Source organism: Callionymus lyra, chromosome 11, assembly GCF_982586985.1.
Source record: "Callionymus lyra chromosome 11, fCalLyr1.hap1.1, whole genome shotgun sequence".
Classification (NCBI taxonomy): domain Eukaryota; kingdom Metazoa; phylum Chordata; class Actinopteri; order Syngnathiformes; family Callionymidae; genus Callionymus; species Callionymus lyra.
This window is the reverse complement of record NC_141828.1, coordinates 5,991,177-6,016,008: the sequence shown is the minus strand read 5'-3', so window position 1 is coordinate 6,016,008 and position 24,832 is coordinate 5,991,177. Positions and strand designations below refer to the sequence as shown.

Here is a 24,832-nt window from a genome sequence, read left to right as displayed (position 1 = left end):
AATGGACGGGTGTCAGCTGCTGTGGTCGCAACGGGGTCAAGGACCCCTTGGATAAACAAAGCTATTGTGCATGTGTGTGTGTGTGTGTGTGTGTGTGTGTGTGTGTGTGTGAATCTTCAGCTGCTGCAGCAACATTTCATGCAGCAGGTTGGAATTCCGACTGTCAGCCTCCGTCAAGCGTCGCAGTCACTCGTCCGCCGGCAGAAGACAAGACGCTCGGACTCTCAGGTCGGTCGGATCTTTTTCTCTCTCTCTGTTGACATGTTGACTTCAGCCGTTATCAACTCTCTCCGGTAACCTTGGCAACGGACACACACCGATCTCAGCACCTGACGTCTCCCCCGCACACACAAACACTCATGATGTGTCTAACCTGTGTGTGTGTGTGTGTGTGTGTGTGTGTGTGTGTGTGTGTGAGTCTTTGGTATGTGCGTACACAGGCAGACATGTCAGTTCCTGTCACTGGTTCCATTCTCTACCTCCTTCTCTGCCACCAGTTGAACGAGTGGGCAGAGACCTGGAGCCTCCATGTCCACGACAACCACCGGGACCTTATGTGACAGGAAGTGCAGACGCCGAGGTACAGGAAGCATCAAACGACGTGAACGCACGAGGTGCGGGTCCATGTGTCGCACACCTGAAGAGTTCTTCCCTCTTCAGAGCTCACACCATGTTGTTGTTTCCCACCGTCCTGCTGCTCTCGCTGGAGTTCTTGTCCGGCAGAGGTGAGTGTTCCGAGGATGACAACAACACTACACACACACGCACACACACACGCACACACACACGCACACGCACACGGTCACGTGTCAAACTGTAGCGACTTGTGTTGGCATGACAGCCTTGAAGAAACCTCTTGATTCGTCAGTGTATGGAAGTGTATATATAAGTTTATGTATCAGTGCAAACATTGAACATTATAAATGTTATTTTAATAAAACGTTGTTTTTTTTAACATTCAGTAATTTAACTGAATAACTTAAAGGTTTTTATTGACTAATTGAGTTCAATAATTTCTTTATTTAATGGTTGAAATACATTTATTTATTAATAAAGTCCATTATTTGAAACTATATTTCATTTTATTAAATAATTGATTTAAAATAGTTTTTTGTGTTTTGAAAGTTTGCTTATTTTTTTATATTTGAATTTTAAAAATCGAATAATTTCAAAATGAATTATTTTTAAGTTTAATATTCTAATTACAATAATTACAAAATTCTGAATCCAATCATTTTTTTAATCCCTTCCTTTTGAATTAAATTAAAAAAAAGTTGTATAATAGTGTCACATGATTGATGATCCAGTATCTCTGTGCTCTGTTGGTTTGGTCTGGTTTCACTATTATATCAATATTTTATATTGAATTAAAAAGGCTTCAAATGAAAAATGTATTTTTTTTAATTATTGGAATTACAATATGTTATTTTATGTTGAAAATACGATTTTTTTGCTGCAAAAACAAGCAAATTTAACCTTTATAGAAAATATTTTATTTAATGATTTAAAAAAGGAGATAATTCTTGATAAATTAATTAATGAATTAGTTAATTTTGTGAAAATATTCACGTTATTCAACATTTTAAAACATTAAATTCAATATACTTCTATATCAGTGTGATATCGAAACAGCTGGAGACAGGAAGTGCTTTGTTTGTGCACAGGAAGTGAGTGCGGCTGCAACATCACCAACAGCCGCTGCGATGACGCCGGGACGTGCAGGTGAGCGTCCTCACAGATCGACACCTGTCAATCATAACCAGGCTTCACCTGCAGGTGTGACCCCGGCTGGGACGGCGAGCGCTGCGACCGTTGCCTGCCGACGCCCGGGTGTGTGCACGGCTGGTGCCGGCAGCCCTGGCAGTGCCACTGCACGGCGGGCTGGGGGGGGCGCTTCTGTGACAAAGGTCAGTGACCTCTGATGACATCATCACGTCTGACGGACGGCCTTGAACCCGACGCTTGTTCAGATCTGCAGGTGTGCTCTGAGCAGCAGCCCTGCCTCAACGGCGCCACCTGTGTGATGGAAGATAACGGCGACTACAGCTGTCTGTGTCCGTCTGGTTTCCATGGCAACCACTGTCAATTAAAGACTGGACCCTGTCAACAGAGACGGTAAACACCCTTCGTGAGAGATCCTGATAAAGTCCTGATCACAATTATACACATAATATATAAACATACACACCACGTAATCCATATACCATTTTAAAATCAGTTAATTTAAATATAACCATCAAAATTATTCTATATGTAACTCTAATCACCATTGTCAGGCCTTCGGGTCACCTTGACCCAGAGACAACACAAGGGATACCACAAACACCTTTGTTTTAGGCCTTCGGGTCACCTTGACCCAGAGACAACACAAGGAATACCACAAACGTTTGTTTTCAGGCCTTCGGGTCACCTTGACCCAGAGACAACACAAGGGATACCACAAACACCTTTGTTTTAGGCCTTCGGGTCACCTTGACCCAGAGACAACACAAGGAATACCACAAAGACGTTTGTTTTCAGGCCTTCGGGTCACCTTGACCCAGAGACAACACAAGGAATACCACAAACACGTTTGTTTTCAGGCCTTCGGATCACCTTGACCCAGAGACAACACAAGGGATACCACAAACACGTTTGTTTTCAGGCCTTCGGGTCACCTTGACCCAGAGACACCACAAGGGATACCATAAACACGTTTGTTTTCAGGCCTTCTGGTCACCTTGACCCAGAGACACCACAAGGGATACCATAAACACGTTTGTTTTCAGGCCTTCTGGTCACCTTGACCCAGAGACAACACAAGGGATACCACAAACATCTTTGTTTTTAGGCCTTCGGGTCACCTTGACCTAGAGACAACACAAGGGATACAACAAACATCTTTGTTTTTAGGCGTTCGGGTCACCTTGACCTAGAGACAACACAAGGGATAACACAAACACCTTTGTTTTTAGGCCTTCGGGTCACCTTGACCCAGAGACAACACAAGGGATACAACAAACATCTTTGTTTTTAGGCGTTCGGGTCAACATGACCCAGAGACAACACAGGGGTTAAACATACTTAAATTCAATTATTTTTATGCTAGTTGAATTTGTTTCTAAAATAATTTTAATTTATTATTTTAAATAAATAACATTTTACACAGACTTTAATGTTTTAATTCCAACAATTAAAAAATAAATGTTTTAAATTCAATACTTTTTAATGAATAGTCTTTTAAATTCAATATAAATGTTGGTGTAACAGTAACGTGCAGCCAGAACCAATGGATCAGCGAGCGACTGGATCGAACCTTCATCACTTTACAAACGAACGGTTCGACCTTCTGTCTGCAGGTCCATGTGTAAGAACGGGGGTCTCTGCGAGGACGCCAACGGCTTCGCCTCGAACTGGACCTGCCGCTGCCTGGCCGGGTTTGCGGGCCGGCGCTGCGAGACGGACGTGGACGACTGCCTGATGAAACCGTGTGCCAACGGCGCCACCTGTCTGGACTCCGTGAACCGCTTCTCCTGCGTGTGTCCGACCGGCTTCAGCGGACGCTTCTGTACGGTCAACACGGACGACTGCGCCGGTCAACCGTGTCGTCACGCCGGGCGCTGCCTGGACCTCGCCGCCGGCTTCCGCTGCCTCTGCCGGCCCGGGTTCACCGGCACCACGTGCGAGACGGTGCTGGAGAAAATCCCGGAGAGGGTCCGGAACAGTTTCACCACCAGAGGCGGCGAGAAGAGTCCCGACAGGACGTTCCGAGTGACCATCAGCGAGCGGGCCGGCTCCAGGTTGACTGAGGGCTACTTGATCCTGCTGCTGGTTCTGGCCGGGCTGACGCTGTTCGTGGTTCTGCTGACGGCCGCGCTCGTGCTGCGCAGCCACTGCCGGGCCTGCGGTGTCGCTCGCCCGCCCTCGCCCGCCGCCGAGGAGCAGCAGAGGGCGACGGGTCCGAACCCGACGCCGGCGGAACCGGAGAAGGAAAAGACGAACTCTGGTGCCGACCGGAGTCGAACTGTGTCCGAGCGAGTGGACCAGCTGTGACCCAGAGAGGTCACCTGTCAATCATCTCCGACCCGCTTCGTCTTCCGTCCGACATTCAAGTGATGATCTGTCATGTGATCCAGTGATTGACAGTCGCTGAGACGCTGAAAGAAAAACATGGCATATTTAATCTTTTTTGAAACTTTTTCAAATCTTTGAATGTATTAATACGATGTTTACGTTTTTAAGCATTTTATTATTTTTATTTTTCCAACAATTGAATTAAATAATTTCTATTTTATAAGTTTTTATTTTTTATTTAATTGTTTTTTAATGAATGCCATTTTTTTTACACATAGATTTTGACATTTTAATTCCAATCATTCAAAAATAAAATTTCCAAGTATATTATTTCTTATTGTGTAGCTTTTTAAATTCAATATTTCAATCCAATAAAAGTGTTCAAAAGTAACACCAGACAATACTGTACCTTTAAGAATTGTGCGTCACATGATCGACTGACACTGTGATCAAGTCGCTCGGTTTTCTATTGGTTGTGTCTAGTGTTACTATTACACCAGTGTTTTCATATTGAAATTAAGGCAAAAAATTAAGAAATTATACACTTGAAAAATATTTTAGAACGATTGGAATATGACTTTTTTTTTAATCGCAATATTTTCAAAAACACACAAATTAAATAAATATTTAATTTAATTATTAAATAAATAATAATTAAATGCTTTAAATAAATAAATAAAAGTCAATTAAAAAGAAAAAAAATCAAAGTTTCTGAAAAGTAAAGTTCAAGTTCATTCAAAACCATGATGACACTGATCAATAAAGTTCTACCTACCCTAACCTAACCTAACCTAACCTACCCTAACCTATATACTTCCATAGAATTGTGGAACATCACAACATGAACACGACCTTGACGAGCCCCGAAATGTTGGAAGTTATTATGTTGGACTATGTGAGCTTCAAAGGGAAACAAAAAAATCAATATTTGCTGACCATTAAAAACGTCCTTTAAACTTGTGTATTATTATTATTATTATTATTATTATTATTATTATTATTATTAACAGTCCCACGTGTCAATAAACTGAATACTTTAGATGAACGGCTCATTAACAGGAAAACACTATGTGTAGTAAAACTGGTTTAGTCTGGTTTATCTTGAACGGATCATCCATACACAGGACACTAAAGAAATAATAAAAATAAAGTTTTATTGAAAATGTTGTTTTATTAAAGCATTTCGTTTTTGAATTACTTTTTGAAATAATTGTATTTTCTATTTGTATTTGTATTTTTTTTTAATAATTGAGTTTTATTATTTCTATATAGGTTGAATTGTTTTTTATTGCACAATTTAATTTCATCATTTGACTATTAAATGTTTTTTTACACACAGAGTTTGATATTATAATCATGACGTCATAAACATTGATAGTCACTGTTTGTTGTGGCGTCAGGACAGAAGGAAATGATAAAAAAAAAAACTATAAAAAAGAAGCAACAGAAAAACAACGTAAAGAAGCAGCAAAGCAGACATTCTACGACGCTTAATTCTAAAAATTCAAATATAAATGTTCAATATTCAATAATTTTTTTTAAACAAAAATATAGGTATAAACCTAAATTGATGAGTCGGTGCTTTTTTATTGTCACGTGATCCTGTACGCTTCGCATGATTGGCTGAAAGTTCAAGCAGCTCAGCGCTCTTTTGGTATTGTAACATTTTTTATTTGAAAGGTTTCAGATTTTTTTTTAAATTAAAAGGCTACTCAATTAAAGAAATATTGAATTAAAAAATATATATGTTTTGATTATTGGAATTATAATATCAAATATTTATGTGTAAACTAATCAATTGTTTTTTAGAATATTACATTTTTTTTAATGTAATTGTTCTTAAGCAAAAAACAAATTGAATTATTTACAACAAAAAAAAGGAATTCAATCCTTTAACATAAAAGATATTGAATAAAAAATAAAAAACAAATTAAACGCTAGAAAATGTAATACTTTCATTTCTACCGTTCAATATTCTGACTCACTTCCGCACACAGTCGCCACCTGTTGGATCAACGAAGAAGAAAAAAAAAACAATCGACGCAGCTGTGACGTACCCGGAAGTGTTCGGTCAGCAGACGCCTCTGCTCTGAGAGCCGAGAAACAACAGGAACATCAGGACATCTGTGACGTTTGATGCTTAAAAACAACAACAAGTTGGAGAAAAGCGAGTGAATTCTCGTCGCTGAGCTGTGACGACGTTTGCTAACTGCGGCCGAGTCAGATGAACCAGCCGTGAAGGTAAAGAGGCGTCAATGTTCGGGGACTTGACGTGTTTGGGATCATAAGGTCACGTGTCCTTCTTTCTTTGAACATATAAATGTTGATATAATGACGTCATGCGCTGCAGCTGTAGAGTCTATGTACATGTAAAAGGTTACCGATTTGCAAAAAGGTGCCTCGGCTGGCGCCCGCTGATGACGTCACGTGATGCAGTTTAGCTGAGGAATGTTTTATTACCTTCTTGATAAATACATGAACGTCCACCATCTTCTACTGGTCCAGCGAGATCTGGTCACGGGGGAGCAGATGGAGCGAAGAGGCCCAACACTCACACCCTACACTCACCTGTCCTCACCTGTCCTCACCTGTCCTCACCTGTCCTCACCTGTCCTCACCTGTCCTCCTGCTCTCCAGGCTCCAGCACCTGTGGATGAAAGAGTTACTCTCAGCGATGGGTCCAGAAAGAGTCTTTCCCAACTCGGACAACGACTGCCCCGGAGAGGGGGTGCAGGTCCCGGGGGGCGCCGTCTCGTGGAACGGAGCCGGGGAGGCGGCGGAGGACGTGGAGGAGATCGAGGGAGAGGAGGACGAGTCGGCCAACAACGGCTACTACTACCAGCCCCTGAACCAGGACCCCGACGGGACCAGCGTCCCGACTCTGGACGACGACGACGCGCAGGACGACCCGGAGCCGTCGCACGACGACCAGGTGCAGCAGGTGCAGCAGAGGATTCAGGTGAGTTTCTTTCGTGGTGCAAGACCGTTGTCAGTCATCTCAGGTCACATGACGATCGATGGGCAGTTAAGGAGATAATTATCACAATACATGACCCATGTTGCATGGGTTTACTCAAACATACAGAGGTTGATTGAGAACTTTGGGAAATTGTCCGTAGATATGAGTGTGTGTGTGAATGGTTATCTGTCTTTGTGTGTCCTGTGACAGACTGGTGTCCTGTCCAGGGTGTCCCCTGCCTCTCGCCCTATGGTACTGGGATAGACTCCAGTCTCCCCACGACCCCGGGATAAAGCGATAGAAAAAGAATGAATGACTGACTGACTCTTGATGAAGTCGTTACTGCGTTCATTTGTTTTCAAACTAAAATATGTCCAAATGTCAGCTTTGAAAGCTGCTGGAGTCGACTGTATCCTCTCGTCCTCAGTCATCGCTGGGACCTCGCAGGACTTAATTGTTCCTTAAGCTGGGACGGTTGTAATGACTGCTGCCATCTAGAGGCCAGTAGTTTTATTGCGACACAAACACTGAATATTTGCATGTTAATTATCCATAACTCAACCGTAACTGATTAAAAATAAAATTATTTGATAGCCAAAAAATGCGTGTACACTGCTGTTACAGTATTCATACGCTATCTGGAAGAAAAGATTGCAATATTCAAGAGCATCAATATTTTCTCTCGCCCCCTACAGGCGATGGGGCTCCATCTGCCTGAAGCTCCGGCGTCCGACAATGACGAGGACGACGCTGATGGAGCCGCGTCAGAAACAGGCCACGCCTCCATTCCTATGGATGAAGGTTCGTTGGTCGTCACAGGTGTTTAGCGAACATGGCTCTGACCCGAGGCCTCCTCCCGACAGACCACGTGGAGCTGGTGAAGCGGACCATGGCTGCCGTGGCGCTCCCCTCTCTGGGCGTGCCGGCGTGGGCCCAGGAGATCTCGGACGACCAGTGGAAGGACGTGGTGGAGAACGCCATGCAGAGCCACCAGACCGCCGCCACGTTACGGATGCATCGTCGTGGCATGCAGCATTAATGCCCCCCGAGGGGGCGTCGCCACAGCGTGACTGTGGGGAACGAAAGTGAATTTACCGTACATAACCCATGATGCAACACTTCCCTCTCTGGAAAACCTGGTTAATGTTAAAGCCCCGACCCGACCCGAACCCATTTTAACCTTTGTCGTCAACACTTAAAACGATACGCGTCGTCATTCCTGCTCGACAACCGACGCGTTATAACCAAGTGTGTACTTTTTGGATGAAAGCTTTTATTTCTTCTGTACAAAACTGAGCGTAAATGTGACGTAACTTAAGTATAATATTCATTAAAAGGTGCATTTCAAGCGAAATACAGTTTTGTGTCCAACACGGTCAACGTGAGTCCAACCCTGTGGAACATCAAACCTTCTCCATGAAGACGATTAAAAACACCCACAGCTGGAATGATTCGATTCGTTTACAAACGTTCAAATGTTCGTATACGACCACGGAAACAAGCGTCCAAGAGAGTGATCGACGCGGATGACGAGGCCTGGATATGGAACTTCAGAAGAATTGATCGTCCAAATGTGCTTAGTGTCCATATCATCCAGGTGTGATCCGAACATGTCTCTTAATAAACACAGACAAATGCAGTGAACATAAGATTGATTTGTTCTTTTGCACTTGAAATTATTTGTCCATTTCTTTCTTTAAGAAAACAGCTTGAAGTGAAAATTAACCAACGCTGGAAAAGAAACTCCAGATTGTTACCATGTGTCATTGATACAGAAAAAGAAATTGTATGAAAATAAGTTCAGTTTGTTCAGAAACCAGTATCGATATGAAGGTTTCGTTACCATCATCGTAAATGTTTGATCGATACCCAGGCCTGGTGAAGATGAAGATAAACTCAATCACACGAGGAGCCAAAATGTTTCAGAAGTTTCAAATCCCGGGTCAAACGAAATGTATATATTTACCAAACACGATGTCGTTTTTCATATAATTCTTTGAGGCTCGATTTATTTTAGCTACTACTCTTGACCTTCTTGACCTCTGGCAGTAACCCCATCACACCGGTGGGTCACTTGAGTTTGAACCTGCCTACGATCACGAAGGTCATGGTTTCAGTCTTGAAAGAGAAGCAGAAATGGCTGCAACTACACATGAAAGGTGATGGAAGAGTGGAGGTAGATGTGATGATTGTCGAGAGGATGCGTCACTAGGCAGCATGGTTGTCGAGTGGGGGGTTCAAGGGGGACACGTCTGGTCAGGTGGCACGGGAGTGTCGAGGACCAGAAGGTGGGAAGACCATACGTCGTCTTTTAACAACGGACATGTTCTATTTTTGTTTCATTCATCTCTGAGATGTAAAGTGTCTTTCGGGGGAATTCAGAGAACGAGTTTGACTCGGTTATAAACTTTATAAACTGAAAAACCCTCAAAATGTTGCGACGTCTCCAGCGTCCTCGATTTACAACGTGGTTACCCTGGAAAGGAGGCAACATTTTAAAGAAATTATACGACCGACATTCCTTTGGAAGTAAATAAAAATGATTTGAGGTTAAATACTCTGTGTAGCTTCTCAACCAGGGAAATATTTTCCAAAAGATTTAGATTTCTGTGGATTTCAATATAATTCTCTATTTAAAATCTATAAAATGTTAAAATATTAAACTTTTTTTTCTTATCTACAAATGACATTTGTTATTGCGGGACCACTTTACAAATAATACTTAGTGGGTCGATACGTTTGTGGTTCTGTGATTGACAGATTAAAGATAAAGACACCTGTTCTTATCTTGACGCTAGCCACGAGCTAGCCACGAGCTATCCACGAGCTATCCACGAGCTAGCCACGAGCTAGCCACCAGCTAGCCACCAGCTAGCCACCAGCTAGCCACCAGCTAGCCACGAGCTAGCCACGAGCTAGCCACCAGCTAGCCACCAGCTAGCCACGAGCTAGCCACGAGCTAGCCACGAGCTAGCCACCAGCTAGCACGTCAAACTGGTCTCACTGGTACGTGGAAGTGTGTACTGGTCATCTGTGATTTGTGGACACAACGGAGGAGTTGGTGTTAGCATGATGCAGAAGTCAGTGAAAGAACAGCGCGGGTCCGGGGGTGCGTCTGTTCTTGGGACACTGGTGGTCCTGGACTGGGAGGAGCAGGCATGGATGGAGGGCAGGTGCGTGACCCAGCGAGTACCAACATGAAATGTTGACGCCGTCCAATAAGATCTCAGCATCCGGTGGAAAGTCTCCGTCTCGAGCTGAAAGGCTGGTGTGTTCTTTCCCAGGAAGATCTTAAGAAGATCACCAAGAAGGTCGTGGTCTGATGAATGACTTCTGGGTTCTACGGTTCTTCTTTGTTACTACAAAGTCTTCAGGGTCCTGATCCTAGGTCAGCTCTGGTCCCCGCTGACGAAAAAAAAACACATTGTTCAAAGTCATCTGGGCTGATCCAGTTCTTCTTCAGGCAGGTAGAGGGGGGGCGGGGTGACCCGCTAAGCCACACCCCCTGGTCAGAGCGCCTCCTGGTTGGCGGTCAGGTACTCCTCCGCTCTCTTGTGGGCCTCCAGAGCTTTGATGGTGTAAACGTCCTGAGGGAGCTCGGACTTCCTTCTCATCAGGACCTTGCCCTGCTTCAGGTCCTTCTGTCCCTGAAAACACAAAAACACCACAGACGTCATGAGAGGTCCGGAGAACGGGGGGGCCGAGCGGATCCTACCTGTGACGCTTCCGTCTCCACCGTCTTCTTCAGCAGCTGGATGTCCTCGGCGGTGGGAGTCTCCGTCTCCATGGAGTAGACGGCGACCGAACCGTCACTGTAGACCATCAGCTGCGCACACACACACACACACACACACACACACACACACACACACACACACACACACACACACACACACACACACACACACACACACACACACACACACACACACACACACACACACACACACACACACACACACACACACACACACACACACACACACACACACACACACACACACACACACACACACACACACACACACACACACACACACACACACACACACACACACACACGTTAGCCGTGGATGTGAAGACAGTTAAGAGTCACAGTACCTCGTCTCTGTGGAGTCCTGGGCGGAGCTTGTTCATCTGACAGGAAACAAGTGATTGACATGTCAAACTTTGATTGTTTTTTTCCCCCCAAGAAGTGATAATAATAATTCAATAATGTCCATTATAAGTTTGAATATTATAATTAAATCTAAATTAATAAACACATTTTACATTTTCAAGACAGTGTTTGAGATTATAATTCCAATAATTAAAACTAAATTTTCTAAATTCCATGTTTTTAAAGTATTATTTTAAATGTAAAATAAAAATGTTGTTAAAATAGTGACCAGACAAAACGTTTAGGTGTGTGTATGTGTATGTGTGTGTATGTGTGTGTGTTTAGGTGTGTGTATGTGGGTTTAGGTGTGTGTATGTGTATGTGCGTTTAGGTGTGTGTATGTGGGTTTAGGTGTGTGTATGTGGGTTTAGGTGTGTGTATGTGTATGTGCGTTTAGGTGTGTGTATGTGGGTTTAGGTGTGTGTATGTGTATGTGCGTTTAGGTGTGTGTATGTGGGTTTAGGTGTGTGTATGTGGGTTTAGGTGTGTGTATGTGGGTTTAGGTGTGTGTATGTGTATGTGCGTTTAGGTGTGTGTATGTGGGTTTAGGTGTGTGTATGTGGGTTTAGGTGTGTGTATGTGTATGTGCGTTTAGGTGTGTGTATGTGGGTTTAGGTGTGTGTATGTGGGTTTAGGTGTGTGTATGTGTATGTGCGTTTAGGTGTGTGTATGTGGGTTTAGGTGTGTGTATGTGCGTTTAGGTGTGTGTATGTGGGTTTAGGTGTGTGTATGTGGGTTTAGGTGTGTGTATGTGTATGTGCGTTTAGGTGTGTGTATGTGGGTTTAGGTGTGTTTGTGGGTTTAGGTGTGTGTATGTGTATGTGCGTTTAGGTGTGTGTATGTGGGTTTAGGTGTGTGTATGTGTATGTGCGTTTAGGTGTGTGTATGTGGGTTTAGGTGTGTGTATGTGTATGTGCGTTTAGGTGTGTGTATGTGGGTTTAGGTGTGTGTATGTGTATGTGCGTTTAGGTGTGTGTATGTGTATGTGCGTTTAGGTGTGTGTATGTGTATGTGGGTTTAGGTGTGTGTATGTGGGTTTAGGTGTGTGTATGTGTATGTGCGTTTAGGTGTGTGTATGTGTATGTGGGTTTAGGTGTGTGTATGTGGGTTTAGGTGTGTGTATGTGTATGTGCGTTTAGGTGTGTGTATGTGCGTTTAGGTGTGTGTATGTGCGTTTAGGTGTGTGTATGTGCGTTTAGGTGTGTGTATGTGGGTTTAGGTGTGTGTATGTGGGTTTAGGTGTGTGTATGTGTATGTGCGTTTAGGTGTGTGTATGTGTTTAGGTGTGTGTATGTGGGTTTAGGTGTGTGTATGTGTGTTTAGGTGTGTGTATGTGCGTTTAGGTGTGTGTATGTGCGTTTAGGTGTGTGTATGTGCGTTTAGGTGTGTGTATGTGTATGTGCGTTTAGGTGTGTGTATGTGGGTTTAGGTGTGTGTATGTGTATGTGCGTTTAGGTGTGTGTATGTGTGTTTAGGTGTGTGTATGTGTATGTGCGTTTAGGTGTGTTTAGGTGTGTGTATGTGTGTGCGTTTAGGTGTGTTTAGGTGTGTGTATGTGTTTGCGTTTAGGTGTGTTTAGGTGTGTGTATGTGTGTATTTAGGTGTGTGTATGTCGCCGTCTCTGTGTGTGTTTAGTTGTGTGCGTGTTTAGTTGTGCACCTGTGTGTGTGTGTGTTTAGGTGTGTGTCCGTGCGTTTAGTCAGATTCGTTTTATATTACACATAAATCAAAAAACAATTATATATCTACATATTTATATTAAATGTACAAGGATTAAAGAATATTGAATTTAGAAAATGTATTTTTAAATTAGTGGAATTAAAACATCAAACTAATTGTAACACCAATGTGTTGAATGGTGTGTTGTTGTGTGTGCGTGTGTGTGACTCTATTTTATCATCAGTGTGTGTTTGTACAAAACTCTCTTTTCATTGAAACATTGACATTAGAAAATGATCTTAAGCTCCGCCCACTGAAAACACTAATCACGCCCACTCTGCTGTGATTGGTCGTTCGGGGAGAACTTTTTAAGTGATTATTAGTAACAAGAGCATCTTGGAGAGAAAAACGAAATCAATAAAAGCAACATTAAATATATTGTGACGACACTACACTTCGTACCTGTGGGTTCAAGCGAGCGAGGCCTTCTATCTTGCTCCAGATCTCCTCTCTCTCTTTCACTTTGTATTTCTCTCTGCAACACACAACACACAGTTGTGCGTCTGCATCAAGGGTCGTGTTCACGTGTGTTACTTTTGTTTCTCAGCCTTGTATTGCTGCGTGCAGTCGTCGAACAGCTTCTGGTTCATCTCCATGAAGAGCTTCAGAGCGTTGTAGATCAGGCCGTGGATGGTCCTGCACACACGCCGTGACGAGTGTGTGAGTCGAGTGTGTGAGTCAAGTGTGTGTGTGTGTGTGTGTGTGCGTGGGAAGTGAGTGTGTTACTTGTTCCAGTGGGTCTTGGAGTTCTTGTAAAGTGCCGGGAACATGATGGGAAGAATCCTGGCCGCGTTGTCACTGATCAGACTCATGATGTACTCGTTGTTCCAGTAGTAAAGAGCCCGTTCTGCCACCTGCACAGAACCCACGTCTGGATCAGAACCATCGTATGCATCACAATATTGAAGCCAACATTGTTAAACTAATGGGTTTTCAAGCATTTATAATGTCGCCAACCATTGAAATCAAAAGCGTGTATTGAAGGTTGAATTTGTAGTTTTTTTCAAGTATTTTATTTTATTTTATTACATCAAGTTCAAGCTTCTTATTCAAATAATTGAAAGAAAAAATGTTCTAAACTAAATATTTATGAATGATAAATTATGCATGTAGGTGTGTGTCTGTGCATGTAGGTGTGTGTCTGTGCATGTAGGTGTGTGTCTGTGCATGTAGGTGTGTGTCTGTGCATGTGTTTAGGTGTGTATGCTTGTAGGTGGGTGTCTGTGCATGTAGGTGTGTGTCTGTGCATGTAGGTGTGTGTCTGTGCATGTGTTTAGGTGTGTATGTTTGTAGGTGTGTGTCTGTGCATGTAGGTGTGTGTCTGTGCGTGTAGGTGTGTGTCTGTGCATGTAGGTGTGTGTCTGTGCATGTAGGTGTGTGTCTGTGCATGTAGGTGTGTGTCTGTGCATGTAGGTGTGTGTGTGTGCATGTGTTTAGGTGTGATTAGGTGTGTGTCTGTGCATCTAGGTGTGTGTGTGTGCATGTATTTAGGTGCATGTCTGTGCGTGTAGGTGTGTGTCTGTGCGTGTAGGTGTGTGTCTGTGCGTTTATGTTTCTGTGCGTCTCGGTGTGTGTTTAGTTGTGTGTGTGTAAATATTTATCAATTCTAAAATGTTGGTTCAATAACTGATGCGTCTCTTAACACTATTGATGTAATTATTGAACAGAATTATTAAAAGACTAACAGTTTGAAAATGATAAACTAAGAACTAAATAATTATTGGAACAACAATATCAAACTCTGTGTTAAAAGATATAGATTTTTTTTTAATTTTAAAAATCAATTAAAGTCAACCTTTCAAACTAGCCGGCCGGTTCTGGTTCTGGTACCTGGAAGTGTGGACTGGACACACACTTGGCCAGCTGCCTGAACAGCGGCTCCTGGACCTTGACGAACTCGGACGGCTCGATCACGTCCAGGATCTCCTCCAGCTCGTTGAGGAACATCACCTCTTTGGGACTGTGGGTTTTGGGCCAGAACTTTAGCAGCCCCACGATGACCTGCAAAAAGGTCAAAAGGTCAGAGTCCACTTAGAAGCACAGGAGTCATGCTGGTGTCGAGTGAGACTCACAGGTTCTGTCAAACTACTGTCCTTCTCCAAGAACTGGACCACACAGTACGCCAGCTGTAGAACACAGAACCATCTTCGTTCTTAACATGTTGTTGTGTTAACAGACCAACACAAACAAACACACACACTCAGCCGTGGGTGACACACACACACACACACACACTCACCTGTGGGTGGTACACACTCAGACTCTTGACTTTGTGTAGCGGCAGTAAAACCCGGATGAGAAACATTTTGTGTTCTTCTTTCAGAGGGAGAGCGAAGCCGTTGATGATGCTGAGGGCAGGGTCAGAGGTCAGAGGTCAGTGTCTGTCAGCGTCACCTGCTCGTGCAGACGCACAACTGAAATGATGAATCCTCTCACACACACGGACACACAAACAACAGTTTTCTCCAGGTGTTGTGATGATTGACTTTACAGAGAATACGAGATTTGATCCAAGTTTTTAAATAAAAATAAATGATCTTGTGGATGTGTGTGTTCTTGTGTGTGTCTGTGCATTTAGGTGTTTGTCTGTGTGTGTGTGTATGTGTGTGTGTTTGTGTGCGATTAGGTGTGCGTTTGTGCATTTATGTGTGTCTTTGCATTTAGGTGTGTGTCTGTGCGTGTGTGTGCGTGCGTTTAGGTGTGCGTCTGTGCATTTAGGTGTGTGTGTGTGTGTAGGTGTGTGTCTGTGTTCGTTAAGGTGTGTGTGTGTGCATTTATATGTGTTTCTGTGCATTTAGGCGTGTGTGTGTGTGTGCGTTCAGGTGCGTGTCTGTGCATTTGTGTGTGTGTCTGTGCGTTTAGGTGTGTGTTTAGGTGTGCGTTGAGATGTGTGTGTGTGTGTGTGTGTGTGCGTGTGTGTGTTACCTTCCCAAGATCTCTAAAAGCTCAGCAATTCCATTGTGATGTTCGGTCTCATAGATGAAACTAGAACAAGAGAAGTTGTGTTTGAGAACGAGAGAAGAAAAAAAGTTATGTTTGAGAATAAAAGAAGAAAAAAGTTGTGTTTGAAAATAAGAGAAGAAAAAAAGTTGTGTTTGAGAACAAGAGAAGAAAAAAGTTGTGTTTGAAAATAAAAGAAGAAGAGAAGTTGTGTCTCTGGATCTGATCTCACACCTGTAGAATATGTTGTTGATCTGCCGGCGGATGTACGCACGCAGACCCAGGAACTTCCCGTAGATGCGATGAAGGATCGTCTTGAGAAAATCTCGTTCTCTCGGGTCTTCACTGTCGAACAGTTCCAGCAGCTGAAGAATATACAAGATTCTCTGTTTACCCTCAAAGTACAACAACGCTTTGTTTACAATAAAAACTAATTATTAAATGTAAAAAAAATAGATACATACAAAAAAATGTATAAACAATACGACAATATTTTCAGTTTAAAAAAATATTGTTGTATTCGTTTCTATTCTTACACTCACACATACATACACACACAAACACACACACACTTACTGAGAGCACGAACTTCTGGTCAATATACTTCTTGGCTACGTTGGGCTGAAAGTCGGGCGACTCCAAGAACCGCAGAAAGAACTCGTAGACCAGCTGAAGAAGAAGAAGACGACAAAGTTCTCACTGGAAACTACTTTCCAGACTCCAGTGACGACAACAATGTCTTTAAAAAAATCTACATCTTGATCGAACGAACCTGCAGATGCGGCCAGGCTGCCTCCAGGGTCGGCTCATCTTCTTCCGGGTCAAACTCTGCACCGGTCGGGTTGGAGGACGGCGGCAGAGTCCGGAACAAGTTGACTGAAAACTGAGGAACAAAGGTCAGTCAGTGAACAATAGAGGATCTGAATAAACAAGTTATATCTGAATAAACAAGGTATATCTGGGGACAAGTTCATTTTGAAGTAGGTGTAATTGTGAAAAAAGTGAAATATAGAACAGAAAGTAAGAAAACTAAGTAGTACAGTTGTGAAGTGACGACTCAAGAACATTATAAACATCACCATCTGAAGTAGTTGTGATCAAAGGTAAGATGACAAAAAAACAACTACATTTTCAAATCTATTCACTTAATAAGTTGCAGTTCTTTTGAAAGAAGTGAACATGAAAGACAAAATATGAAAACGACAAACTCCTACAACATCTTTCCTTTCTTTCCACAATCATTTCTTTATGCGACAAAATGACAGTTTTGTTGTAATACTGTAGTCACAAAGGATATATGTGTAGTATTGTCGAGTACTTGACTCTGTTGTTGTGATACTGTAGTCACAAGGATATACATGTAGTATAATCGAGTACTTAACTCTTGTGTTGTGATAGTGTAGTAACAAGTATATATGTGTAGTATTGTCCAGTACTTGACTCTGGTGTTGTGATAGTGTAGTAACAAGTATATATGTGTAGTATTGTCCAGTACTTGACTCTGGTGTTGTGATAGTGTAGTAACAAGTATATATGTGTAGTATTGTCCAGTACTTGACTCTGGTGTTGTGATAGTGTAGTAACAAGTATATATGTGTAGTATTGTCCAGTACTTGACTCTGGTGTTGTGATAGTGTAGTAACAAGTATATATGTGTAGTATTGTCCAGTACTTGACTCTGGTGTTGTAGTATTTACAGACCACATGACTCTTGACGAAGTCGTTACTGATTTCATTTGTTTTAAAAAACAAAATATGTCCAAACATCAGCTTTAAAAGCTGCTGGAATCACTGTATCCTCTCGTCCTCAGTCATCTTTGAGATATCACAGGATTTTATAGTGTCTTAGGTGCTGACAACATATGGACTGATGCCACCTAGCAGCACAAAGCTTAATAATAATAATAATAAGGGGGGTCCCAGGGGGGCTCTAGCCTATCACAGTTTCTTAAGGTGAGAGGCGAGGGACACCCTGGCCAGGAGTCGGTCGGGGGACACAAAAAGACACACACACTCATACATATGGACAATTTCCCCAAGTTCTCAATCAACCTCTATAACGACTCAGAACTTCATCTTGAAAGAAGATCTTCTGGTCCCTCAACTTCTCAGGTGTTGTCAGAGAGTGTAGTTTTGTGTAGTTTTGTGTCAGCGCGTGAAAGTGTGTGAACAGACGAACACTACCATGATGACGGCCTCGGGGTAGATGCACTCGGTCACGACGTCGCTGTTGTGCGTGATGTACTCCACCATCTCGTTGAGCCCGGCTCGCTTGACCTCCTTGTACTTGAGGTCGCTGAGCGGGTCGGCCACGAAGTCGAACAGGACGCAGCACTGACGCAGCTTCTGCACGAACAGCTCCTCGCGATCCACCGGGGGCGCATCTGAGCGGGCGAGCGAAGAGGTCAGCGGGGGAGAGAGAGAGAGAGAGAGACCTGGACTCGTCACACACACCTTTGAGAGCCGGGAGCTTCTGCAGCTCTCGGTTCCGGGTCAGACTGAAACGGGACGAGCTCTGACGCCTCTCCTTCTTCACCAGCTGTGGCCCTCCAGAGTACTTGATCTTGTTGAGCTGGGTTGGCGGCGGCGTGCTGTTGCTGGGTCGCTTACTGCCGCTCTGCTGCTGCGTCTGACCACGAGATGAACCAAAACAAAACATTCGTCGATCAAGAACTTTGACTCTTGGCAGTTAAAGAGTCAAGAATAGACAAGTTGTACATTGACACAAAGTTGTAGTACCTGCTCTTTGAAGTAGTTATGCTTTGTTTACACAATGAGTCCCTTGGAGATCAATTAATAGACACTCAAATCAACACTTTAGTCGCACTTTACTCTTTCTCCTCCTAACTTGTGTCAGACTTTGTTCTGTACTTTTGATATTTGGAACCAGGCAAGTAAGTGCAAGAAAGCTGCTGAAATAGCAGCAAGAAAATGTACATTGTTGGGAATAATCTTTGAAACTCAATAATGTTGTCGTGATGGACTCGTGCAGATGTTTGGTGCTTTATAATTTACAGTATTTGTTTATATAACTTGCATTTCACTGTAAGAGCTCATGTTATGGATTACATAAAAACTGACAGTATCAATGTATTTTAATTAAATTAAAAATAAAACTAGAAAATCTGCATTTCGAGAAGAAAATGTAGTGTGAATGCTGAATCTGCTGAAGCTGTAAACTGAAATGCTTGAAAGTATTTTACGAGTATTCAAAGTGAAAACGTGTGGAAACTTGAAATGATGGCATGACTGAGAAAAAATGATGTGAAGACGTTGAAGTAAACAGAAATGGTTCCGAAGGAAAAGAAGAATCCAAAGGAGAAGAAGAAACAAATAGTAGAATTTGTAGTAGAAATGGAAGTAGTAGAAGTAGAAGTATAATTAGTAAAACTAGTAGTAGAAGTAGAAGAAGCAGCGGAAGAAGTAGTAGAACTAGAAGAAGAAAGTAAGTAATTATTATTTATAGAGCTGTAGAATTTATAGTAGAAGTAGAAGTGGGAGTAGAAAAAGTAGTAGAATTAGTAGTAAAAGTAGAAGCATAAGTAGTAAAAGCAGTAGTAGAATGAGTTGTAGATGTACAAGTACAAGTAGTAGAAGTAGTAGTACAAAAAGTAGTACAAGAAATAGTAGAAAGTAGACAAAAGTGTTTTTAAAGTTGAATGAAGTTTGTAGGTGCGAGTAGATGAATGAACCTGAAGGTCAAAGCGGAGGGAGTTGAAGAGTTTTATCGTTCAAGTGAATGGGGGAAAAAAGGGTAGAAAAAGAGGAATAGAAGAAAGAGAAGAAGAGATAAAAGAAAGATAGTACATAACACCGTTTTTGAGAACGAGCCGTATTGAAAAAGGTTTGAATGATTCCAATCGATGTTGTACTAAGTTTAGGTCAGAGGAGCAGAAGTGGATCATAATATCATTGTGTGAATGAAGGCATTAAATGAACAAAATGACGAATAAACAACAAAATCGTTAATAAAAAAAACAAAAACATTAATAAAAAATTAAACAAAAACAACAAAACTACCAGGCCTGTGTGGACAACTTTCATTTGACATTATGTGGTTATATATTCATGTGTTTGAGCTTTTATTAGATTCACAGATGGTTTAGAAAACATTTAATGGCTCTTTATCTTCAACAACATCAATCAGTTGCTCAGATGTTCAGGCAGTTTCACTGAAAACCAATGAGATCAAAACTGTAGTTTTTACATTAAACTCATGTCACATGTGAGCAGCACTCATGACGGTGCATCTCACGAGAACATCTACCCTATGGTCGTGACGACGAGTCAGACCCTGACCTCCAGTTAGAATCTGGCTTTAAAGCAGCGACTAAAATGTGACTCAAAGTGCCAGGAGTGCATCATGGGATGTTTATACCTCCTCGGAGTTCTCGGCAGCAGCGGCAGCAGCAGCAGCGGAAACATCCCTGTCGCCTCCTCCAGAGTTCTTTGCACCGCTTTTGTTGGACTTGCTCGACTCCTGCTGCAACAGTGAAGACAAGTACATTGTTAGTCCACACAAGATTATACGTACAAATACACATGATGAACAAGAAAGTAAGTAAGCAAGTAATTTTTATTTGTATAGCGCTTTTTCATACCAGGGTCACAAAGCGCTTAAACAATCAGAACAATATTGAATAAAGTATATACTTTAAAGATCAAGATAAAACTGATAACACAACAGGAGTTCCAGAAAATCAAGGAAAAGCCTGAACAAATAAAAACGTCTTAAGATGTTTATTGAAGGAGTCAGTAGATCCATCAAGAACAAAGAGAGAGAAGATCGTTCCAAAGTTTAGGAGCAACAGTCTGGAAGGATTTCTCTTTTCTGGTCCTGAACCGTGTTCAGGAACCATCAGTAGATTCTGATCCACAGACCTCAGAGCCCGAGCTGGGGTGTAAGTCTGGATCAGATCACTGATGGAAGGTCTGACCATGAATAGATCTGAAAGTAAGAACCAGAATTTTAAAGTTGATCCTGAAAGAAACTGGCAGCCAGTGAAGAGTTTTAAGGATCAGAGAAATGTGAGTTCTTCTACTAGAGCAGCTCAGAATTCTGGCTGCAGAGTTTTGTATGAACTGCAGGCGAGACACATCCTTCTTGTTTGGACATGAAAATAAAATGTTACAATAGTCCAGACGAGAAGAAACAAACGCATGGATTACAAGCTCCAGTTCATGTTCGGAAAACATTTTCCTAAGTTTAGAGATTTTTCTCAGTTGAAATAAACAGTTTCTGGTTAGTTTTCTTCAGTGTTGAACAAGAGACATGTCTTTATCAAATACAACACCCAGGTTTCTCAGGCTCAGTTTGACAGACTGACCTAAGTCACCCAAGTACTGACTCAACTTAGTCCACACAAGCATGACACGTTCAAATACACATGATAAACAACAAAGTACAGACATTCTTAGTCCACACAAGCATGAAACGTTCAAATACACATGATAAACAACAAAGTACAGACATTCTTAGTCCACACAAGCATGACACGTTCAAATACACATGATAAACAACAAAGTACAGACATTCTTAGTCCACACAAGCATGAAACGTTCAAATACACATGATAAACAATAAAGTACAGACATTCTTAGTCCACACAAGCATGACACGTTCAAATACTCATGATAAACAACAAAGTACAGACATTCTTAGTCCACACAAGCATGACACCTTCAATATACTCACGATAAACAATAAAGTACAGACATTCTTAGTCCACACAAGCATGACACGTTCAAATACACATGATAAACAACAAAGTACAGACATTCTTAGTCCACACAAGCATGACACGTTCAAATACTCACGATAAACAATAAAGTACAGACATTCTTAGTCCACACAAGCATGACACGTTCAAAACTCACGATAAACAATAAAGTACAGACATTCTTAGTCCACACAAGCATGACACGTTCAAATACTCACGATAAACAATAAAGTACAGACATTCTTAGTCCACACAAGCATGACACGTTCAAATACTCACGATAAACAATAAAGTACAGACATTCTTAGTCCACACAAGCATGACACGTTCAAATACTCACGATAAACAATAAAGTACAGACATTCTTAGTCCACACAAGCATGACACGTTCAAATACTCACGATAAACAACAAAGTACAGACATTCTTAGTCCACACAAGCATGACACGTTCAAATACTCATGATAAACAACAAAGTACAGACATTCTTAGTCCACACAAGCATGACACGTTCAAATACACTTGATAAACAACAAAGTACAGACATTCTTAGTCCACACAAGCATGACACGTTCAAATACTCATGATAAACAACAAAGTACAGACATTCTTAGTCCACACAAGCATGACACGTTCAAATACTCATGATAAACAACAAAGTACAGACATTCTTAGTCCACACAAGCATGACACGTTCAAATACTCATGATAAACAACAAAGTACAGACATTCTTAGTCCACACAAGCATGACACGTTCAAATACACTTGATAAACAACAAAGTACAGACATTCTTAGTCCACACAAGCATGACACGTTCAAATACACATGATAAACAACAAAGTACAGACATTCTTAGTCCACACAAGCATGACACGTTCAAATACTCACGATAAACAACAAAGTACAGACATTCTTAGTCCACACAAGCATGACACGTTCAAATACACATGATAAACAACAAAGTACAGACATTCTTAGTCCACACAAGCATGACACGTTCAAATACTCATGATAAACAACAAAGTACAGACATTCTTAGTCCACACAAGCATGACACGTTCAAATACACATGATAAACAACAAAGTACAGACATTCTTAGTCCACACAAGCATGACACGTTCAAATACACATGATAAACAACAAAGTACAGACATTCTTAGTCCACACAAGCATGACACGTTCAAATACTCATGATAAACAACAAAGTACAGACATTCTTAGTCCACACAAGCATGACACGTTCAAATACTCATGATAAACAACAAAGTACAGACATTCTTAGTCCACACAAGCATGACACGTTCAAATACTCATGATAAACAACAAAGTACAGACATTCTTAATCCACACAAGCATGACACGTTCAAATACTCATGATAAACAACAAAGTACAGACATTCTTAGTCCACACAAGCACGACACGTTCAAATACACATGATAAACAACAAAGTACAGACATTCTTAGTCCACACAAGCATGACACGTTCAAATACTCATGATAAACAACAAAGTACAGACATTCTTAGTCCACACAAGCATGACACGTTCAAATACTCACGATAAACAACGAAGTACAGACATTCCTCGTCCACACAAGCATGATACGTTCAAATACACATGATGAACAAAAAAGTACAGACATTGTTAGTCCACACAGGATTATACGTTCAAATACACATGATAAACAACAAAGTACAGACATTCTTAGTCCACACAAGCATGATACGTTCAAATACACATGAAAAACTACGTTCAAATACACATGATAAACAACAAAGTACAGACATTCCTCGCCCACACAAGCATGACACGTTAAAATACACATGATAAACAACAAAGTACAGACATTCTTAGTCCACACAAGCATGATACGTTCAAATACACATGATAAACAACAAAGTACAGACATTCTTAGTCCACACAACCATGACACGTTCAAATACTCATGATAAACAACAAAGTACAGACATTCTTAGTCCACACAAGCATGACACGTTCAAATACTCATGATAAACAACAAAGTACAGACATTCTTAGTCCACACAAGCATGACACGTTCAAATACTCATGATAAACAACAAAGTACAGACATTCTTAGTCCACACAAGCATGACACGTTCAAATACTCATGATAAACAACAAAGTACAGACATTCTTAGTCCACACAAGCATGACACGTTCAAATACTCATGATAAACAACAAAGTACAGACATTCTTAGTCCACACAAGCATGACACGTTCAAATACACATGATAAACAACAAAGTACAGACATTCTTAGTCCACACAAGCATGACACGTTCAAATACACATGATAAACAACAAAGTACAGACATTGTGATTCAACACAAGCATGACACGTTCAAATACTCATGATAAACAACAAACTTGTGACTGACAATGGTTGCAGAATAAAACCAGAATCACAGAATCAAAGATAATACAGTTTATATCGTAGGTGTCCTTGAGCAACTTCTTCTTCTTAATCCCCACATTGCTGCAGAACTTTCCCCCTCAACCGTCACTGACAGAACTTGACGTCAGGAACCATCACAGGTCACATCCATCCATCGAGCTAATGCTAACCGTTAGCTCCGCTAGCTCCCTCGGCGGGGCCTCTTTTTTGGGGTATTAACTTCTCTGTGGTGCTCGCCCCGTCCCTCCATGACACCTATGGCTGTATCGGAATAGAAAACGAACTCGGTCCCACCTTTTCTTTCTTGACTTTGTTCGGCATCTTGAACCAAGCGGCGTGTTCTCCTCCGCGGAGCCGTGACTCGGACGCTGTCAGACGGACTGCCGCACCTCCCTGACACCGCTTCCGGCCCGATGCAGCCGATTGGCTGCCGATAAACTAATCTGCCTGGAGATCCACAAGTGCATTTTTCCCATTGGTCCGTCCGGCGGCGAGACACGACTTGATTCTTCCCAGCAACAAACACAACCTTCACCGCAAACTGTTCATGAACGAGTCTGACGCGCGTCAGGTCGGACTCCCGTGTTCGTGCACCCGGAGCGTGCGTGTCGGTGTCTCTGCGGTCGTGAGGAATCGCGGTCACGCTTTCCACTGGTGTGACGTCACACCGCGTAAACGCTTGACGTCTATAGACGCTTCCGTCTAGTGGACACAAATATTTCTTTTTCCAACTCATGGGTGACTCATCACTTTCCATTTGGAAAAAAGACTCACTTCCTAATGACTCAAAGGGAAACTCATGTAAAACCCAACTCTCCTGACTCACATGTTTGAAATGTTAAAGTCTGTCCAAGATGCAGTAAA

General features: G+C 42.0%; 3 protein-coding genes across 4 annotated transcripts; 2 read left to right on the top strand and 1 right to left on the bottom strand.

Moving 5' to 3' along the window:
* The first annotated feature begins 493 nt into the window (after nucleotides 1–493).
* On the top strand, nucleotides 494–4,447 carry dlk2 (delta-like 2 homolog (Drosophila)). Its single transcript, XM_087802805.1, has 5 exons — nucleotides 494–725; nucleotides 1,665–1,722; nucleotides 1,777–1,907; nucleotides 1,971–2,115; nucleotides 3,339–4,447. The coding sequence occupies exons 1-5, from the start codon at nucleotides 671–673 to the stop codon at nucleotides 4,030–4,032; spliced, it is 1,083 nt and encodes a 360-aa protein (XP_087658931.1). The 5' UTR covers nucleotides 494–670; the 3' UTR covers nucleotides 4,033–4,447.
* A 1,669-nt stretch (nucleotides 4,448–6,116) lies between these two features.
* Nucleotides 6,117–8,366, top strand: mea1 (male-enhanced antigen 1). Its single transcript, XM_087802243.1, has 4 exons — nucleotides 6,117–6,294; nucleotides 6,691–7,012; nucleotides 7,708–7,813; nucleotides 7,876–8,366. Exons 2-4 carry the CDS (start codon nucleotides 6,707–6,709, stop codon nucleotides 8,049–8,051), a joined length of 588 nt encoding a protein of 195 aa, XP_087658369.1. The 5' UTR covers nucleotides 6,117–6,294; nucleotides 6,691–6,706; the 3' UTR covers nucleotides 8,052–8,366.
* On the bottom strand, nucleotides 8,266–24,585 carry ppp2r5d (protein phosphatase 2, regulatory subunit B', delta). Of its 2 annotated transcripts, none has more exons than XM_087802241.1 (17): nucleotides 24,263–24,585; nucleotides 20,209–20,313; nucleotides 18,285–18,459; nucleotides 18,015–18,214; nucleotides 16,603–16,713; nucleotides 16,407–16,499; nucleotides 16,065–16,195; nucleotides 15,816–15,875; nucleotides 15,130–15,238; nucleotides 14,963–15,016; nucleotides 14,721–14,891; nucleotides 13,617–13,744; nucleotides 13,425–13,526; nucleotides 13,293–13,365; nucleotides 11,114–11,149; nucleotides 10,728–10,838; nucleotides 8,266–10,659 (listed from the first exon to the last, which is right to left on the bottom strand). In XM_087802241.1, exons 1-17 carry the CDS (start codon nucleotides 24,287–24,289, stop codon nucleotides 10,522–10,524), a joined length of 1,824 nt encoding a protein of 607 aa, XP_087658367.1. In that variant the 5' UTR covers nucleotides 24,290–24,585; the 3' UTR covers nucleotides 8,266–10,521. The 2 variants fall into 2 exon arrangements, with proteins under 2 accessions (XP_087658367.1, XP_087658368.1); XM_087802242.1 differs by having other exon boundaries at nucleotides 20,209–20,310.
* Between the last annotated feature and the right edge of the window lie 247 nt (nucleotides 24,586–24,832).

What these genes read in the sequence shown, in the direction of transcription:
- dlk2 (XM_087802805.1), top strand. Translation starts at nt 671, where the DNA reads ATGTTGTTGTTTCCCACCGTCCTGCTGCTCTCGCTGGAGTTCTTGTCC. An exon ending in GGAGTTCTTGTCCGGCAGAG is followed by an intron (nt 726 to 1,664) that starts GTGAGTGTTCCG and finishes GTTTGTGCACAG; the next exon opens with GAAGTGAGTGCGGCTGCAAC. An exon ending in GGGGCGCTTCTGTGACAAAG is followed by an intron (nt 1,908 to 1,970) that starts GTCAGTGACCTC and finishes ACGCTTGTTCAG; the next exon opens with ATCTGCAGGTGTGCTCTGAG.
- mea1 (XM_087802243.1), top strand. Translation starts at nt 6,707, where the DNA reads ATGAAAGAGTTACTCTCAGCGATGGGTCCAGAAAGAGTCTTTCCCAAC. An exon ending in AGGTGCAGCAGAGGATTCAG is followed by an intron (nt 7,013 to 7,707) that starts GTGAGTTTCTTT and finishes CGCCCCCTACAG; the next exon opens with GCGATGGGGCTCCATCTGCC. An exon ending in CTCCATTCCTATGGATGAAG is followed by an intron (nt 7,814 to 7,875) that starts GTTCGTTGGTCG and finishes TCCTCCCGACAG; the next exon opens with ACCACGTGGAGCTGGTGAAG.
- ppp2r5d (XM_087802241.1), bottom strand. Translation starts at nt 24,289, where the DNA reads ATGCCGAACAAAGTCAAGAAAGAAAAG. An exon ending in ATCAACAACATATTCTACAG is followed by an intron (nt 15,876 to 16,064) that starts GTGTGAGATCAG and finishes CTCTTGTTCTAG; the next exon opens with TTTCATCTATGAGACCGAAC. An exon ending in TGGAGACGGAAGCGTCACAG is followed by an intron (nt 10,660 to 10,727) that starts GTAGGATCCGCT and finishes TTGTGTTTTCAG; the next exon opens with GGACAGAAGGACCTGAAGCA.